Raw genomic sequence first — 19,745 nt, 5'->3', positions numbered from 1 at the left:
CATGAAAGAAATGGTGCCTTTCTGAACCACAAGTAGTTTTTTTCTGCAAAGCAGGAACATACTTTGTGGGTGACGGGCTGCAACAATGAAAGGACATGAAAATGTGTCTGGAGAAGTGTTTATAACCCAGATCAGGACATGGAAGACCTTTAATTTTATCCTATTGGCACTAAAAGCCACTGAAAATGTTTAAAAGAAACATGATTGTGTTTTTCATTTTGTAAGATCACTGAACACAGAGTGAATCCTGGATTGAAAAGAAAAATGACTTGGCAGGGATTCAAGTTTGGATCAGGTGAGAGAGAATTAAATGAAAGCTAAGGGCTTGATCAAGAGGCAGTAGTTTCTAGGATATGTGATTACAACTATGCAAATACATGTTTGCGCAGTGGGAAAATTTCACTATAAATCTAAATTAGTTCAATTTTTTAAAAAATATATTCTATACTAGGGTCGCTAGAAATTCAGGAAAGCATATTTTCAGAGAAAGATGAAGGCTATAATAATCTTTTATTAGAAAAAATTCTATGCTCTTAAATCTGAAATTAATCTTTTCCCTTAGGTAACCTACACAAGTGGAGGTTACTACACAGTCATGGGTAACATTAATGCCTGCTAGGACTTTGACATTAAAAATCAAAAGAAACCTACAAAGTTATTCTTTTCAATTATCCAATTTGGGCATACAAAATGAGAATTCTTGAAATAGTTTCCCTGTAAATTGTTAAGCCTGTTACTGAAATATTGGCAAGAAGAAAAAAGTACTGGAGAGTTAGAAAAAAACTCAAAATCCACTTAACATTTTGGCATATCCCCTTTTGTATATTCCATTTTTGTTTCCAAGATCATATTGTATATGCATCCTTCAAAAAAATGTTTGACACAGGAAATATGTGCTTAAGTCCCTAAAAAAGTCTAAGTGTGTACTATATTATTCAGAATAACTCATTTTTTGGAAAAAATAAATTCCTTGGATGTTCTTCTTTATAAGGAATGCATTCTAATTTTGGTTTAATTGTTGCATATTTACAATTGTGTATGTTTTGAAAATGCAGAGACATAAAGCTGAAATAAAGGGTACCTACCTTTGTAACAATCAGTGAATATTTTTGTGGAATTCCTTTCAGCTCCGGGGTAAAAAACAGGGACTCACCCCCAACTACTTCCTACCTCTTTGCTTCTAACTTCAGCTCACTGTATGAATGGTTTTCATATGATTGATAGCCTTTGCTTTGTGGTTTTTATATTATAGTTTCTTTTTTTTAACTGACATATTCTTTCTGGTTCTTTCCTAATCACTTTTTCTCTGCTTCTAATAGCTTTAGAGGTAAGATTTGTTGATATTTCTTAATGTTAAGGAGAGAAGAGCAGGAGGGAGATGGAAGATAATGCAAAAATAATGTATGTTTTTATAATTTATCCACTGCTATCAATGGATCCTGTATAGAAACTGGACATAATTAGTACAAAATTGAGATAGTTAAACCTTAGAGTTATTCTTGATTTCTGAGACACCATAAATTGCTGGAAAAGGAAAAATTAGATAACAGAGTATTTTAGATACACTTTAGGGTCATTAGTTAACATATACATCTGCTTTCGATACAATACCTTGTGAAGTCTCACAGTGCTTTTCAATTTCAGAGAGTGTCCCAATCAAATTATCATCTTCTATCATATTTAAATAAAACAAAATATTGCAGGAAAAGAAAATACTTTCAAGAACAAGAAGAATCAAAAACTTAAATCTAAACAGGGAGCTGAATAAACATCACAATAAAGAAAGAAATTTTTAGGAAGATTTAAAGAAACTGTCATATAAAATCCACATTACATCACATCCTGCCTGCCTGTATCATCACCGTCACCTACTTGTCGTTCTCCTATTGCCAGCACTGGCCCAAACTACAAACAAATGTGTACCAACTTAATCAAAATTAAAGTTTCCATCACAAATAGAAAACGTTCTGAATAATCTGGAGATAATGGGAAACGACTAAAGCAATTTTGGTTACCAGGACCTGCCTGATTTCTAACAGGACCCATCTATGTTCTTTATGATTAAAATACAGATTCTGTGGAAACAAAAGGTAACAAAACCACATATACAAACAAAATGTAAGAATAAGGTGCTTGTTACAGCAAACAAAAAGACTTATTGAATATATTGTTTACATAAAGTCAGAAGATGGGAAAAACAGTATGTTCACAAAAGTATATAAAATAAGATGGTAACATCATGTTCAGACATTTAGAAATAAAATCATTTATCTCATTTTAGCCTATCCACTCATGCCGTTTTTACAATGGCTACATACAGAAGGCCCATTTCTCCTGTGTGAGTTTTGACAAATCAAATTAAGTATAATTAAATCAGCTTAATTAGGGCTGGGATTCTTAAACTCAACATGCATCAGAATTGCCTAGAAAGCCTGTTCAAAGATTGCTAGCCCCACTCCAGAGTTTCTGATTTAAAAGGTCTGCATTTCTAGTAAGTTCCCAGGTGATACAGACAGATGCTGCAGGTCCCAGGACCACACTGCAAGCACAAAACCCCTTCCTTTCACTGAATCAGTTGCTTTTAAAACAAACTTTCTTAGGAATATAAGTACCAATTCACAGTAGAAAGTACTGCATCATATTCTGCCTTCAACTATTTATATTGGTCAGTAGTTTGTAAATTTGATGCATTCTTAACAGTGCTAATCATGGTTAAAATTCTCTATTCAGATAATATAAAATGTGAAAGAGAAAAGGAAAATGTGGCTAGTTTGATAATGCCAGGTGTGTTTCGAGAAAACCAAAATGTCTAATGCGTAACTCTTCACTACCCTCAGCCTGATCATATTTTGGATGTTAAATTTTGCATGTAATTTATGATAACCACTTACCTACTGGAGTATTGGCAGCACTTAGTGACGCAGAAGATGAGATAGAGGAAGAACTTTCTGCCCGGGCTAACGGAGCAGCAGGAGGTGGGCTGGTATTGGAAGTTATAGGTGGGCTGAATGGCCTGGGCTTAAAAACAAAATGTCATTTACCAAAATGCTAAAACAATTCCCCAGTTATCAGAAAAGATTTTTAAGTATCAGGAACATTAATTTTAAAATACTAAACCAAATTTATTGTGTTTCTTAAAACTCACAGTTAGAGATGCCTAGGTCAAATCATTTTCAAGAATATATTAAAAGCTGAAAAGGCTATTTTAAAATAATGCTGTCAAGAGAATCTTTGTATATAAAACTTTTTCCGTATTTCATAAAGTATGCTTAAGATAGATTCTCAGAAGTTAAACTGTTAAACATTATGAAGGCTTTTCATACATAGTGCCAAACTGCTTCCCATTTGGGTAACTCACTTTACCCTACTGCCTGTAAATATATGAGAATATTTCTCTGCACTCTTGCCAGCAATGAACAGATAAGCCTTAGAAGAAGGAAAAATAATAAAATTTAAAACCTTTTAGCTAATTCTGTAGATAAAAATAAAATTGGCATTTCTCTTTTATGAGTTGTCTGTTAGCTTTGCCTGATTTAGTTTGGGGAGGTCTTAGTATTATCTGAGCTTTCACTAACCCTTTATTTGATGCAAATATTTTCTTCCTATATATTGCTTTACTTCTGGCATTTACAAATCTATGCACATTTTCCTTATAATTTATTGCAATGCTTCCTCATTGAGAAAGTTTACCCCATTCAGAGGTTTGAGAAAATCTTAATTCTACTGTCTTCCCACTTTTCTGGTTAAAAATAAAAACAAATATGATTCCAATTCATTTATCTTTTACTTTGGTGAATGTTTTTTTTCCTTCCAAATTCCTAATTGTTCCAATAATACATTAGCAACACTTCCTGAGGTGTTTCATTTTTAAAATATGGAATATTGAGCTTAATTAAAGAAAACCTTTTCCTGCTTCTAAAAGTTATAAGTAAATGCAATATTTATTTAGTGCCTATACTATGTGTCAGGTCTTGGGTACTAGATACAAAGCAGTGAATTAGACACTGTTTCTGTCCCCATCTATTTGAGGAACATGAAAAACAAGGCGAAAAACAACCAACAAAACCCTGTAAGCATTCATACACTAAAATTATTCAACTCTACTCGCATGAATATAAATTTATAGATATACTCTTATAAAAATTAGATTATACTGCCCAAAATATTTTACATTTAGTAAACCCTTGTGCCCCCAATTAATTATTTTTAAAGTATTAGTTCCAGAGAATGGCTTTTGGATGACTCATTATTATGGACAGCAGGTTGAAAAAACACAGCAAGGTGTAAAATGTGGCTGTGGAAATATACAGATGGAGGTGGTACAGGACATGAGGTGACAGGCATTATGTAAACTATTAAGGCATTAGCAAAGTATTAAGGATATGAAATTGGCTAAAGCATAGTCCAGTGAAGGAAGCATACACAAAAACAGTACAGTCATCCCTTACACTTTAAATCATCTCTAGGTTACTTACAACACCTAATACAATGTAAATTCTACGTAAAAAGTTGTACATGCAATGCAAATGCTATGTAAACAGTTGCTAGTGTGTGGCAAATTCAAGCTTTGCTTTTTGGAACTTTCTGGATGCCCCCCCCAATATTTTTAATCTGTGGATGTGGAACCCATAGATACGGAGAACTGACTGTGGGTCAACTTTATATACAATGTGATTGATGCACTAAAAGAAACATGAGCAAGTGTATGGGTATAAGGAAGAGAATGACAGAGGATGATTAAGTCCACTGTGGGGTGGAGAGGAGGAGTAACCATCAAAGAGGGCTTCACCTAGGTGGTGATATGTAGCAGGGTCTTAAAGAGAGCAGTTTCCTACATAGAAAACTGAGGGGTATTTCAGACAAGAGGGAGTACAATAGAGACATAGATACGTAAAAGAGCACGATGTGTTTGGGGAACAGTGGAAAGTTTCAAGTGGCTGGAACCTAGGTTGCAAAGAGGAGAAAACTGGACAGTTAGTATGGTAATGCAGGTTGTTGAGTCAACTTTATGAAGAGTCTTGTAGATTCAGCTAAAATATTCAACCACGTGGATTACAGGTGTACCACTGTAGATGTATATATCAGGGGAAAAAGATTAAGCTTGACATTTAGAAATTTAATTCTGGCAATTAAACTGGCAAGTGAAAGATGAAAGTAAACCAGAACAGACTGAAGGAAAGAAGACTGGTTTGGGAGAGCCTGACTCTCAATAGAACCCATATATTTTCTTTCGTTATCTGACAACTTTCGAAGACCAATGCCTTTTTCTCTTTTTAAGCAATGTGTACTTTTACAAGTCAATTAAGTGATGTGAACTCCAGACTGCTTATGTATAAAATAAAGAAAGCTGGACTAGATGCCCACCAGGACTCCCCTGGCAGTATACTTCTAGGTCTAAGAACAGGCCACCATTTTTTCCTTAATATTTGACTTTAAGCAAAATTATATGAAAATTGCTTCTTAATTATGAAACAATGGGTACTGAATTGTATTTTTATAATGTGCTAACTTTCTCAGGAAATCTCTTTCCTCCTGAACAATGGTCTTGCTCCACAGGTATGATCACTGAGTTAATATGGGGAAGTGAAGGAAGTATCAGCAGGAAAAACTTTTCTGTACTTTGAAGACTTGAATAGAAAATTCCAAGCATTTAGCAGTAAAGGGACATACAGAGAAATATCATTTGCATATTAAATCAAAACAGTTATAATTAAAAAAAAAACACCTGAGTACATACTATTTCATTAATCCCACTGAGTTTTCCTGAAGTAAGCTTTGGTCTGGAAGCAGGCCTTGGAGGTGGGACAATGGTACCTACAGAAAGAGGAGTTGTGGGCCTGGCTGGTGGGTGGAAAAAGAGAATTTGAAGAAAATCATTAGTATGTACCAATCCCTAGATAAAAACATTGTATTACAGAGAAACTATTAGGATTCAAAGCTCATTTTTCAGAAGTTCTTTTTCTTTAAAATGTAATTATAGCTATTTGTGAAATGCTAGGAATGTATCAAGCATGCTTTTTTCGAAGATACCAATAATATTCCTGAAAAAAAATTAACTTTTCAATAAAACTGACATAAATTGTATTCCTGTTTCAATTATTTATATATATAAAAATTAAATCTAATAAGTAAGCTGGTGAAAACCAGTTTAAGGCCTAAGGTCTTTAGTTTACTGCCAATACTTCTACTTTACAGTTATTTGCAAGACCAAGCCTTTGAAGCAACATCTTCAAAATAATAACATGAACTCTAAATAAAAACATTTACCTTAATTAAACTTGTAATCTCACTGTTAAGTTGAAACACACTGTGCCATTTTTTAGTGAAAATCAAACATATCTTTATAGTTTACAAAAAAAAATTTCCACAAATCACTATAATTTTTGGTAAATATAGAAAATCATATATTGACTTCATAAATCCTACATAAATTTAGTGTTCAATGTTTTTCAACACTATTTGCAAATGTTGCAATTTTAAAAACCAGAAATACTAACCTCAGTATTCCTAATTAAAAATAACTCTCCAGGGACTTCCCTGGTGGTGCAGTGGTTAGGAATCCGCCTGCCAATACAGGGGACACGGGTTCAAGCCCTGGTCCAGGAAGAGCCCACATGCCACGGTGCAACAAAGCCCGCGAGCCACAACTACTGAGCCCGCGTGCCACAACTACTGAAGCCCACGCGCCTAGGGCCCATGCTCCGCAACAAGAGAAGCCACCACAATGAGAAGCCCACGCGCTGCAATGAAGAGTAGCCCCCGCCTGCCACAACTAGAGAAAGCCCACGCACAGCAACAAATACCCAACGAAGCCAAAAAAAAAAAAAAACACCTCATCATGGTAGAAATTAATCAGTGAAATTCAAGTGTATATCATCAAAAGTCACAAATGTATTAACATAATCAAAGCAAGAGTGTAGAAGCAAATACATTTAAATGATCTTTAAATTAATTAAAATGATCCTCAAATTCTTTTGGTCCATTCTAGAAGATGAGTCTATAATTCAGATTGAAGAATATAATATGGGTGTGAAGAAATATGTTTCAGTAAGTTCTATAAGTTTACAGATGTGCAAAGTTAAAAATATAAGAATGGGCCTAAGTATGTACATGGGGAAACAAACAGTAAAGCTGAGGACCCTTGGTCAGCAATGGAGGAGTGAAAGGAAGGAGCATGGAGGTGGTAGCAAGAGACCTAAAGTAAAAGGTAGTCACACCGGAGTGAAAGCAAATGCATGGGGGTATGGAATCATCTAGAAAGCAGATCATATGAAGAGAGAAAAGATGCAAGCACCATTCAGGTTGCTTGAAGAAAACAGTAAAAACCTGGTAAGAAATCAAGTTTAGATTCTAAGCCTGCTGCCTTCTTCCAGTCAGCACCAGTTCTTTCATGCTGCACCCCTACTTTAAGCTGTACATTGGAAGAAATGCACACTAACCTGAAGACTGTTACACTTCCCTGTGCTATGACATATTTACTTTAACGATAGTTCATTATCAATGAAACCAGCACTGACCAATACTCAAGTTATTTCAAGCTTCTGAGGGGGCTTAACATGGTAGAGACATTTACACCTGAAGCTTCATTACTAATCAAGTGGCCTGTCCAAATGGCATTTAGATTGACTCAGTCCAAGCCTGGTAGAAGTGTTAAGTTCACCTTCTTCAAATAATCAGAATTTGCTTTTTGAGAAAAAGTAATAACAATGCTCATTAATATCACTGTTTATAAATGAATCAATTATAGTAATAAATTTATAAATTATAAACAAATCTATCTCCACGTGCCAATTAGATACTGCTTCTAGAAGCCTCTGAAGGAGATGACTACAACTGTTCACAGGTTTAAGTATCTTAATTGTGTTTTGTAGTGGTGGTGGTGGTGCTCACTTCAAATAAATGTCCACTAGATGCAGTATTTCAAGAACAAGAAGTGACTTGTAAAGTATAAAACACAGGCAAAAAGAGCTAACCGGGCTTCCCTGGTGGCACAGTGGTTGACAGTCCGCCCGCTGATGCAGGGGTCACAGGTTCGTGGTGCCCCAGTGTGGGAAGATCCCACATGCTGCAGAGCGGCTAGGCCCGTGAGCCATGGCCGCTGAGCCTGCGCATCCGGAGCCTGTGCTCCGCAACGGGAGAGGCCACAACAGTGAGAGGCCCACGTACTGCAAAAAAAAAAAAAAAAAAAAAAAAGAGCTAACCTACATCTGCTCTCTGACACTACCTAAGGGGAACAGATAAAGCATGTTTCCTATACCACCCTTCATCTGAATAAAGGCACAGACTAATCTAGGATACAGAAGCAATGATGATGATGCAGAAGAAAAACCAGCAGCATTGCTAGCTTCTTCTATCAGTAGCTTTTCAAAACATTTAATATTATGGCAAAGGTCACGCTGATCCTCAGAGATGCAGCTGTTGGAAAAATCTCTCATCCAAAGCACCAGGGAATCCAAAGGTATTTTCAGCTTTACAATGCAATCTCTGGAATGCCTTCTGAGCTCCACTGGAGTCAGTAATTTTAACAAGTTCATCAGTAAAGGAAATCCACTGACTCTGCAACCATGAAGCAAAAGGAAACTTATTGTGCTCGCTGGTGGTGTCTTTACAGCAGGATAGCAGAGAGGGTTGGTGGAAAAGTCTGGTAATGGGTTTTCTAGACCTAAAATCTGACCTGGTTTCAAGTAAAGAACCAATTATCACACCCCCAGACAAATCAGTTTGGGAGAGAAAAGCAGAGTTCCTATTCTGTTCACTAAGGTCAGCGGAAGAAGAATAAAGAAACTGAAAACTAGAAGCAACAGGAAAATTCTAAAACTAAAATATAAATCTGCAGAGCCAAACAGTTCTTATTTCAGGTTAATATTATTTCAATTACTCAAAACTAGAAAAATTTAATAATACATGGAACAAGAGCATGAGCTCAAACTTTATATTAACTGAGGAAAATAATTATGAGAATAAGAAACTTAAAATATGTATGAGTAAACTTTAAGGTCCAAAAATATATAAGGCCAGAATTATTCCTGATTTTCAGAGGAGCAAAAGGTAATGCTAACAGTCAGTAAAAGTCTAAAGAGGTTTGACAAGGTGTCAAAGTGATGCTGCTGGGTACATGTGTTCCTCGACAAAGTGCCTGACTAGTGATAAAACTTAAAACTGTCATAGGAAGTAAGACAGACAAAATCAGTGTTGGAGTTAATATAAAAAACCAGCCTAATATTTTTCAAAAGATAATTTTACAGGGGTTTTACAGAGCACAAGTGCTCAATTAACCCATGGGTAGAGAAGAAATGGTCTATACTAGCACTTATCAAAGGGAAGGAAGATATGAGCTATTTATATTAAATTTTATATACATATACTTTATCACATATAATTTATGTATATGTAAATTGTACATATATGTTTAAGAAGCAACTGAAAATACTTCTGTACCAAACTTTAAGCATGCTTCTTAAACATATAACAACACTGAAAGGTTTAACATATTAGTTACTAACTGATAGGAATTATTTTCTTAGACTGGTTTAGCTGCGATGGAGTGATTAATGAATTAAGATTCTGAAAGGGACAAAGGAGAGCAGGGAATAATCTGACAACCTAAAATGTGGAAATGGTACCAGTGTAGACGATGTTAAGGGAGACATGCACTGTAAAAAGCAGTGGAAGAAAATTTAAGACAAAATGCCTATTTCACAATTTCACTTAGGGCCAGTCTTACAAAACAGGAGAATCATCATAATGTATTATTCATCAGTTTTATCAATAATTATATTCTGTCCAAGTGAAGACTTAATAATAATTACCACACAGCAGAATGTCTCTTTCCAACATCGCTAACATTCTTTGAAGGGCAAAATAATCTGACATTTTTAGACTTAATAGGAAGTTTTTAAAAGGCATAGCAAAATAAATTTTAAAATAAGCAAAAAAAAAGAGAAAGTTTTATCATTCCCTACCTACTAAACATCAAATGACAACTAAATGAAACTCATTTTTTTACCTGAAGTTGAAAGTGATATGGGCAAAACATTCTTTAGATAGGTAGCAAGAGGAAAAGAGAGCACTTTTTTGAAAAGGAGATTGTGCTAAAGAAAATAGAAACAAAGGGTGGAGTTATGAAGAAATTTCTATATAACTAAAACTTCTGTGATAACAAAGTGAAAATTTTTATTAAAGGTTAATAAAACCAATTCATAAAAGAATATTATCAAAACTAAAATTAGGACCTTCTCCATTCTAAAAACAGAACAAAACAGTATTCTGACATTTTTACTAAACAAAAAAAGAGACCTTAATACAACTTCAGTTTTTCCTAAACAATTATTTTACTTATAAAATCTATTAGTAAGATTAGTTTCCTAAAACTAAATAGTAAACAAATGCCAATTGAGAAAGGCTATACTGCCACTTCAGAATAGGTGCAATTACCTAATGATGACTGCTTCTTGCTGTTCAAAACTCCTAATTGTTTCAGGTTAAGGTTGCCTAAAATCCATTTATAATTTCTTTTTAAAACATCAGTTTCTAAACAGTCCAATTTTAAATACTAGTGTTTATTTTATTATTAACAGTAAAATGTTTCAACATGGCTTACTGTTTTGTTAATCTGCCAGAGTACAACGAATTGAACAAAGATTTTGGAATTAGTAAGATCCAGGTTTGAATCCATGCTTCATTTCCTAGTTATGTGGTTTTAGAGAAGTTCCTGATCTCTCTCAGCTTTACTTTTTCTATTTATAAAACAGGGACAATAAAAAGGACTTCATGCAGCAGTTAATGAGATGAAATCAAACAGAACGTGCATATATCCCAGCAAAGACACAGCAAGAACTCAATTCAAGTTCTCTCCCCAACATTCGAGCATTCCCTTAACCCCAAGTACTGCACGGCATTTCTGAAATCCCCAAGAAGGCTAAGATCAACTTAAAGTGATTTTATTTTCCTTTTTTGAACAAGCAGTTTTATTAAACACGCTTTGATGGTTGACTAGTGGGACTTCATATTTTGAAGAAAAGAAAAATTTAATATATCCTTGCCAAAAGAACAACTAAAACACATTCATAAAGTTATTTCATGTTGGGAAGTGCTAAAGCCTTTCTGGAAAGCAGTTTGGCAAAAAGTAACAATGGGCATATCTTGTGACTCATAAATCTTGTATTAATAAATTATTATAAGGATATGAGATGTGCACAAAATCTGCTGTATCTATGGATGTCCGTAATACTAAAAACTAGATGCAACCTGAATGTCCATCAAGAATGGACTGGTTGTATTAACGCACATCTATGAAGTTGAATAATAAAAATTATTATTTGGGCATTGATATAGGAATGATGCCTAGAAATAAATATATTAAGGGAAAAAAAGTTGGTGTTTGATGAATTTTTATTGTTAAATCCATATGGTCTTTAAGGTAAGTTAACAAAAGCAGTATAAAATCACTTTTATATGGCAATATGATCAGAGGACAAGTTAAATTTTTGATCATTAAGTACAACATACAAGTAATGGATAAATCAATTAGAAAAAAGTAACTACTGCATTCCTTTACAGTTACAAAAAAAAAAAAATAAATATATATATATATGTTTACCTGATGATGATGATGAAGTTAGTGAAGTTGAAGAAGATGAATCAAGAGATGGTCCAAACAGGGGGTCCCAAGCAAGTAAATCACTGGTCCCTTTCCTACCATAACATTTTAAAAATAAGGATTTTAGCAAATGAGTATTTTATTAGTATAAAATATAGTGATTTATCTTTATTTCATAGAAAGCTCAATATATATGATTAAAGAGTTGGACATTGTGCTTCACATATGATTGAATATGTGAAGAACATAATTAGCAGGTTTAATAAACTGATATTTGTTAACTGCTATAAGCAGAACCCACAATAACATTAAGTTCGCAAAGGAGAGTAGATTAATCCCCACTGATTAAATCTTGTTATATTCTAATAAATGTAGGGGCTGTCAGAATAGAAATAATTTCAGTTTTACAAATGAAAAGCAGCGTGGAGTCTATATGAGCTGCCTAAGGACACACAGCTAATTAATTCTGTGGCACTATCAGATATGCTAATTCACATCTGGAGCCCAGTCTTGGACGGATAATTTCTGAAGTGATATGAAATCAGATAGAATTTTTATAAGGCCATACTTATTATCAAAGATGAAGAAAAAGGGTAAAGGATTTTTTTCAAAGTACTTTTTAAGTACAGGATGGTGGCTTAAGCTCCATGTATATAAACGACTCTATACAAACTTCAAAGATCTGATCACTGCAGTAGATCATGCATAGGAGGAATTCTCCCTAGGTAATCCACTACCTGGGCTACTAAGGTTGGCTAGCAAAATGTATGGGTCATACATGTCTCTTTATGAGAGGTTACCAAGACTATGGACAAAATCAAGCGCATGAACATTCTCATTTCAAAAAACTCAATGTGCTGCATAACCAAAGATTTTCTTCCACTGACCTCTTGGAATCCTTCAAGCTAGTTACTCTCAGGATTCAACTCTTGGCTCTTTAATGCAAACATAAATGGTTCTCTTTTCCATCTTAGTCATATACCCTTTTAGGATGCTTAATCTCTAGGATCTTGAGGACCTGACCTTTGCCACCCCGTCTTTTTTTCAAGTTAACTGCCCCAACTTTATTGAGGTATGTTTGACAAATAAAAATTGTATATATTTATGGTATAAAAAAAGAAAATCCCCATTTAAAAATAATCTAATGTATCAAACTACCATTATTTAAAATATTTTTTAGGAATCCTAGAAAACAGGCCCACTATAATGAAAATATTACAATTACCTATAAGCACATATCTAGTATCTCAACATGCACCCACATGGAAGCACACTTACGATAAAGTATAGAATCACAACTGTATAAATGATTCCTAAAAACAAAGTCTTAAAACACTAAACTTATCTTTAAAAATGATAAATCAAATGAATACCTCCACTCTGCTCGATTAGTGCTTAGCTTTCAAAGTTTCCATTTTAAACTATTCATTTAGTTAAGCCTACTTTTACTCATACAAAAAACATTAAAAGAAAGTATTCTTGTTGATAAATACAGAAGTGAAAAAGGACCCATGCAACACTGGCCTAAAATATTTTCTCTTTTTCAGAAGAACTGGCAACATGTCTTCTAGACCTCTCCTTTTTCAATTAAGTTGAAAAGTTTCATAAAGTATACAGTCTATTTTACAAGGTCACAGACAAAATTGAAGGAAAACAGTGAGAGAATTTCCATGTGAATAACTAGTTGAAATATAGACATGTATGAATTTGGGATACTATCATTTATTTAGAAGCAGTGAGGACACCAAGGCCAAATACAGCTGAATGGATTTTTTACAAATTATCATAGAAAGAAATACTGTCAAATGAGAAAATAATTTAAAACTTCTAAAACCTCTATATGACGTTTCACAGCTTAGGAAACAGGATGATTAAAAGCAGTGTACTGGAATTAAAACTACAGAGATAATAAAACGAAGGATCCTTAAAATTTAAATGTAGTGGGGAGGGAATAATAAATAGGTGGAGGACACAGGATTTTTAGGGCAGTGAAATTATTCTGTATGATACTATAATGGTGGACACATATCAATATCCGTTTGTCAAAACTCATAGGATATATAACACCAAGAGTTAATCCTAATGTAAACCATGGACTTTGGGTGACAAAGATGTGTCAGTGTAGCAAATGTGCTACTCTGGTGGGGGATTCTGATAGTGGGGAAGGTTTGGCATATGTAGAGGCTAAATGTATATGTAAAAATCTCCATACCTTCCACTCAGTTTTGCTGTGAACTTAAATTTCTCTAAAAAATAAAGTCTATTTAAAAAAAATTTTTAACACGGAACTTACTCATTGGATGCAGCAGACGGCTTTGATTTTGTTAACTCTTCACCTAATTAAAAAGTTGAAATATGAAAAAATTAATAATCCGAGTAATAAAATATTTTAATGTAAGGAGAACTACTACACATACATCAATTTTTAAATTCTGGCATTAATAACATATATAAACAATTATGAAGAAAAGGAAAATAAGCCTTTAACAAGTCTTCTACCATGCTTAAAAATATAAAAATAGGGCTTCCCTGGTGGCACAGTGGTTGAGAGTCATCCTGCCGATGCAGGGGACACGGGTTCGTGCCCCGGTCCGGGAGGATCCCACATGCCGCGGAGCAGCTGGGCCCGTGAGCCATGGCCGCTGAGCCTGCGCGTCCGGAGCCTGTGCGTCCGGAGCCTGTGCGTCCGGAGCCTGTGCTCCGCAAAGGGAGAGGCCACAACAGTGAAGAGGCCCGCATACCGCAAAAAAAAAAATTAAAAAAAAAAATAGCTGAATTTCTGTTAAATATTCATTTTTTTCTAATATCTTTGATAAGAACCAACTTAAGTCAACTAAACTAATGAATAGTCAACTATTCATTAAACTGCTGTTCATAAAATAAAACAGGGGCTACAACTTTAAAAATCAGAACAAATGTTTAAATACTTATGTATTTAAATAACGTACGTAATAACTCATAACTTTCATGATGAATCATGAAAGCATTTTTCAAGTTCTGATATTATTAATGATTATTTTATTGACCAAAAGTACTTATTAATTCTTGAAGGACACCCTGTTTTGAAAAATAAAATTTTTATAACAACAAAGGTCTCTTTATAAGGTAGTCTATTTTGCTACCTTCTGCATTTATAGCATGAATCATTTCATAAGCAATTGGTACATGGAGGAACAGCATCAGTAATACAAAAGTCCTGCTGGTTAGTAAGCAATTTTCATTGCACCTTAATGTTTTGCATCACCAAGCAATAGCTGATGAATGCAAAATACATCAACATGGGTAATTACAGCAAACTATGAGGAATACAACAGTGTACATAATGCCCATTCACATCACATTCTCCCATTTGGCTCATTTCAGCTGTTTGTTTTGCCTCATGGTGCTTACTGTGGTGTTTGTCATCTTTTTGCATTTTGCCCTCATCTTGATAACTCAGTAGCCCCCTTTTATACTCATTTTCCTCACATCCCCTTATCATCAAGCTACTTACCATTTATGTTTTGAAAGTAAAAGCCTACTTTTAGTTTGGTATTTATTAAGAATTTAATAGGTCTTTTTAACTGTGCTAGAATTTTTAATTACAATTGATGTCATGGTTTTTATTAAGCACTGTGTTCACAAAATTGCATAGCTTTTGTGTGGGCTGCCTCAACTCTATTTTCCCCACAACTCTTGTTATGTTTAATACATGATTCTGCAAATGGTGTTAACACCCCAAAAACATTTTTAGTATAATTTGAGTTACTGTACTAAAAATCTTATATTAGAAGTTGCAATTGTGATACGACTTAAAAATAGATCAAGCTAAAACTCATCTTTCTGGGGACTTCCCTGGTGGTCCAGTGGCTAAGACTCTGTGCTCCTAATGCGGGGGGCCCAGGTTCAATCCCTGGTCAGGGAACTATATCCCACATGCCGCAACTAAGGGTTTGTATGCCACAACTAAAGATCCCGCACAACACAACTAAGACCCTGCATGCCGCAACTAAGACCTGGTGCAGCCAAATAAATAAATAAATATTTTTTTTTAAAAAGTGCCTTCTGGCTCATGAGGATGAGTTATGCTAGTTAAACAGTTTTACGTGCTTAATCAGAAGCTGCTCTTTGGCTTTGTTGATTTCTGAAAAACGTTGTAGCCACGTATTCAAGTTTAAAGCATATCTCAAAACGAAAAGAAATAGTATAGATAAGTTGTCTTCTGTTGCAAAACAAGTATCCTTCTAGTCTGTCGTTATGGCTCATGATGAAAAAAGACCATTTCTACAACTACGTATGTTAGGCTACAAGCTTAGCAAATTCCCTGATAAATTTTAATAGACTTAAATAACCAATTTAAATGTCAAACTTACTAGATGAATTCTGATTCATCTGCACCTAAAATAGAAATGCAAAAACTAAGTACCATTAAACAAATAATTTAATGTGGTAATAAAATATTTGATAAAATGTTAATACTGGAACATAATTTTAAGTTGTTTTTAATATACCTGCTCAATTATAAACTGTATTTACGTAAAAAGATTACAGAAAAAACTTTTTTGTAGTCAAAAAATAATACATGTACCTTTAAATCATTCAATAAAATGCTTTAAAATACTGGTATCTACAGCAACATACTATGACTTGCTAATTTAAAAACACAAATATTTTGAAAATCAATGTTCAAATATACAATTTCTTTTTAAGTCAATAGGTAAAAATATAAAATCTTGCACTTACTGGGCTGTGTCTCTAGTAGCACATGGAAGGAAAAAGAAAAACAGTGTTTAAAAGAAAGGAAAAAGAAAAACAGTATTTGCTTTAGAATTTAAAATATATTTCCTTGCTCTAATAATCTGTCTATTCTCTTCTTAATCATGTCTATTGATAAAATCTATATACCTTAAAACACATACACTGTTGAGGGAAAACAACTTAAGCTAGATAAGCAAACTGGGCAACAAAGTATACTCTCAAGACCCCTCTTTTCAAATATTAACAATTAAAAATTTTCTGATTATTATTTATTTTCTGAGTATGAAGTTAACACGTTTACTTTTTAAAAAAAAAATAGAAAAGAGCACAAAGCATCAATTATCTTACTACCCAAAGACAGATGCTTAACATTTTGAGATATATATATATATATATCCTCTAGGCTTTTATTTACTTACATATATATTTTAAATTAGTTATGCTCTTTACGCAATAAAAAATGTTTAATGGCTTCACAACTTCCTACTTCAAATATAAACCATAATTTAATCTTGGCATTAATGTTAAATAGTAATGGTAGAATAAAACCTCACTTCAGAAATTTGGTGGAAAAAAGTTCTCAAATTAAATTCTAGAAGTGTATGACTGGCAGAAAAACACTTTTTCTAAACAAATACATAGAGTCTACTGAAAATATGTAATTAAATAAAATACAAAATGGTGAGAACTTTTATTCTCCGTCAGCTATAATAAGTATGTGCAGATAAACTAAACTGACATTCTAAGACATGCTTTTTTCCCATAATTTAACATTTCTAAATTTAAGAGTATGACATCGATAGAAAGATTACGGTGATTTTTTTTCTCCCTCAAAAGCTATCAAGTTTAGTATCTCAGAATTGAGGAATTAACCACTACCACTAAGAATTCTTATTTGCCTTTTCCTGTATGAAAAGTATGGAAAAACAACCATTAATTACAGTGACAGGAAAAAAAAAAAAGCAAAGATATAATTTAATTTCACTTGAAATTGATTTTTATGGAATTCCTTTTACATAAAGTTCACCAAAAAAAAATGGATGAAAAACTTTAACATTAGATGAGGAAAAGGTTAATATTGTAGTTTACAAAACTCTGCCTGAGACATATAGCACTATTTATAAAATACATCAAATGGCAGAAATAGTGCATTTCCCACATTTTTGTTTAAAACACATTCAAAAGGAAGCAAAACTAAACCAAACTCAAACATTCATCTGCCTGTATAAAAATTATAAACTGTATACCTCAATAAAGCTGAAAAAATTATAAATATGTCCTCATCCAACATGCTTAACTATTTATTTACTATGTGATGTTTTAATTTTCGTTAGTCCTAAAACTAATCAGATGCAGGTAGATGAGCTTAAAAAACCAAAAAACAAAACCCCAAAGGCTTCTGTATAATGAGTGCAGACTTGCTTATTTTCTTACTTACAGATATTGCTGGGGAGAGCGTTATATTTCCTATAGATAGTTTTAATTCATCCAAGGAAGCCATTGTGTGATGTGAGTTATTCGGATGCATAGGTTTGATTTCTATCCGATACTTCTTTGGTTCTTCATCCTCAGAATCAGAATCACTAGATGAGTAGAAATGGTTCTCTTTGGTATGTGAGTATCAGTTAAAGAATTGAGTTTTTAAATTATCTTAATGCACAACCAGTTTTTCACACATTTATAAAAAGGAACAAAAAAACTCTGAGATAAGATGGACTTTATCAGAAATGTAACTACTAACTTTTATTCACAGCATGTCAAATAAAGATCACAGAGGCACATTTTATTACAATTAATTAAAACTTTGAAGTCTTTATTAAATAATAGATTATTTTAACTGTCTACTTATATATGCCAACACAATCCATAAGACTATCCAGATGATGAAAGGATATCATTCTGATTTGCTTCTGGTTTTATACTATAGCCTTCTTCATCCACATCAGGAATGTTCTATGGGGAAGAAGAAAAACTTTACTGTAACAATGCCTCCAACTGCAAAAACATTAAAGGTTAGCAAAACAGCTTTAACTATTACCGAGGAGCTTTATCATTTATCAAATATCATAGATTAACAAAATTATTAACACTGGGAAATTATGTGTTTTTAGATAATTAGCTTCAAATGACACTCCACGCTTCAGACGTCTGAAAGAGAAAAGCACTGCAAAACAAACAGGATAAACACTGAAAGGAAGAGAATAGGTGTTTGCCTAGGCATGTCAGCAGTTCTGTGAATAACCAAATTTTTACCTAAATCTTCAAAGTGAAGAAATAAAAGCAAAAGATTGTATGCATCCACGGAAGAGAGGTGGTAAAATCAGAGGACTGACAGCTTAAGTAAATGGAAATACATATCAAAAATATAGAACAGGGCTTCCCTGGTGGTGCAGTGGTTGAGAGTCCGCCTGCCGATGCAGGGGACACGCATTCGTGCCCCGGTCCGGGAAGATCCCACATGCCGCGGAGCGGCTGGGCCTGTAAGCCATGGCCGCTGAGCCTGCGCGTCCAGAGCCTGTGCTCCGCAACGGGAGAGGCCACAACAGTGAGAGGCCCGCGTACAGCAAAAAACAAACAAACAAAGAACAAAACAAAACAAAAAGACTACCAAGAAAATTTAAACTATACTAAAATACCACCTCTTTTCCGTGAGACTGGCAAAAACTCAAGTTAAAAAATATACTCTGTTGGCAAAGCTGTGAGGAAATGTACTCTTATACTTTATTGGTATACATACAAAATAGTACAATTCCTACAGAGATAAATTTAGCAATATCTAACAGAAAATTTACGTGTTTACCCTTCTACCTAGGAGTTCCTTTTCTAGGAATTTACTCTGAAGATATGCCCCCAAGAATTAAAAAATACATATGCAACAAGGTTATTCACCAGAGATTATTTGTAACTCAAAATTATTGGAAAGTACTAAATGTCCAAGCATAGCTGAATAAACTATGGTGCATACACAAAGTGAAGTACTATGCAGCTATTTAAAAAAAAAAAAAAAAGAGAAAAGTTTCCATGAACTGATATGGAGTGACTTCCAGGAAATACTGCTAACTGAAAAAAGCCAAGTACAAAAGAATATATATAGTATACTACCTTCTAAGTAAGAAAGAAGGGGAAATTTAAAAACCATATAGATATCTGCTATCTTTATGAAAAAAATTAAAAACAAAAAAACACTGCAAAGATAAATCAGAACACAATAAAGCTGGTTACCTAAGAAGGAAGGGTGGTGGAGCAGAAGGGATACAGAAGGGACACTTCTCTAAAAATGCTTTTGTGGTTAAGTAAGAGAATATAAAATTTATGCTCAAATGGATCAGAAAAAAATATACACACAAACATATGCACATACATACGCAGGGAGAATGGAACTGTTAAAGCAAATGTAGTAAAAAGTTAA

The 19,745-nt window shown here is 33.8% G+C and overlaps 1 protein-coding gene and 1 non-coding gene across 2 annotated transcripts in view; one reads left to right on the top strand and one right to left on the bottom strand.

Annotated features, from left to right (window-relative positions):
• Positions 1–19,745, bottom strand: part of FCHO2 (FCH and mu domain containing endocytic adaptor 2) — a 113,645-nt gene that overhangs the window by 22,661 nt on the left and 71,239 nt on the right. Inside the window, 8 exon segments of the mRNA XM_065873108.1 lie at positions 2,892–3,018; positions 5,738–5,841; positions 11,600–11,694; positions 13,893–13,935; positions 15,952–15,976; positions 16,322–16,333; positions 17,775–17,950; positions 18,232–18,289. Coding sequence (XP_065729180.1) covers positions 2,892–3,018; positions 5,738–5,841; positions 11,600–11,694; positions 13,893–13,935; positions 15,952–15,976; positions 16,322–16,333; positions 17,775–17,950; positions 18,232–18,289 — 640 coding nt within the window.
• TRNAR-CCU (transfer RNA arginine (anticodon CCU)) lies at positions 15,431–15,503 on the top strand. Its single transcript has one exon. It is a non-coding gene; the product is annotated as a tRNA-Arg (tRNA).

The sequence above is a fragment of the Phocoena phocoena genome, chromosome 3 (assembly GCF_963924675.1).
Source record: "Phocoena phocoena chromosome 3, mPhoPho1.1, whole genome shotgun sequence".
In the NCBI taxonomy this organism is placed as follows: domain Eukaryota; kingdom Metazoa; phylum Chordata; class Mammalia; order Artiodactyla; family Phocoenidae; genus Phocoena; species Phocoena phocoena.
This window is presented reverse-complemented; position numbering and strand designations above follow the sequence as displayed.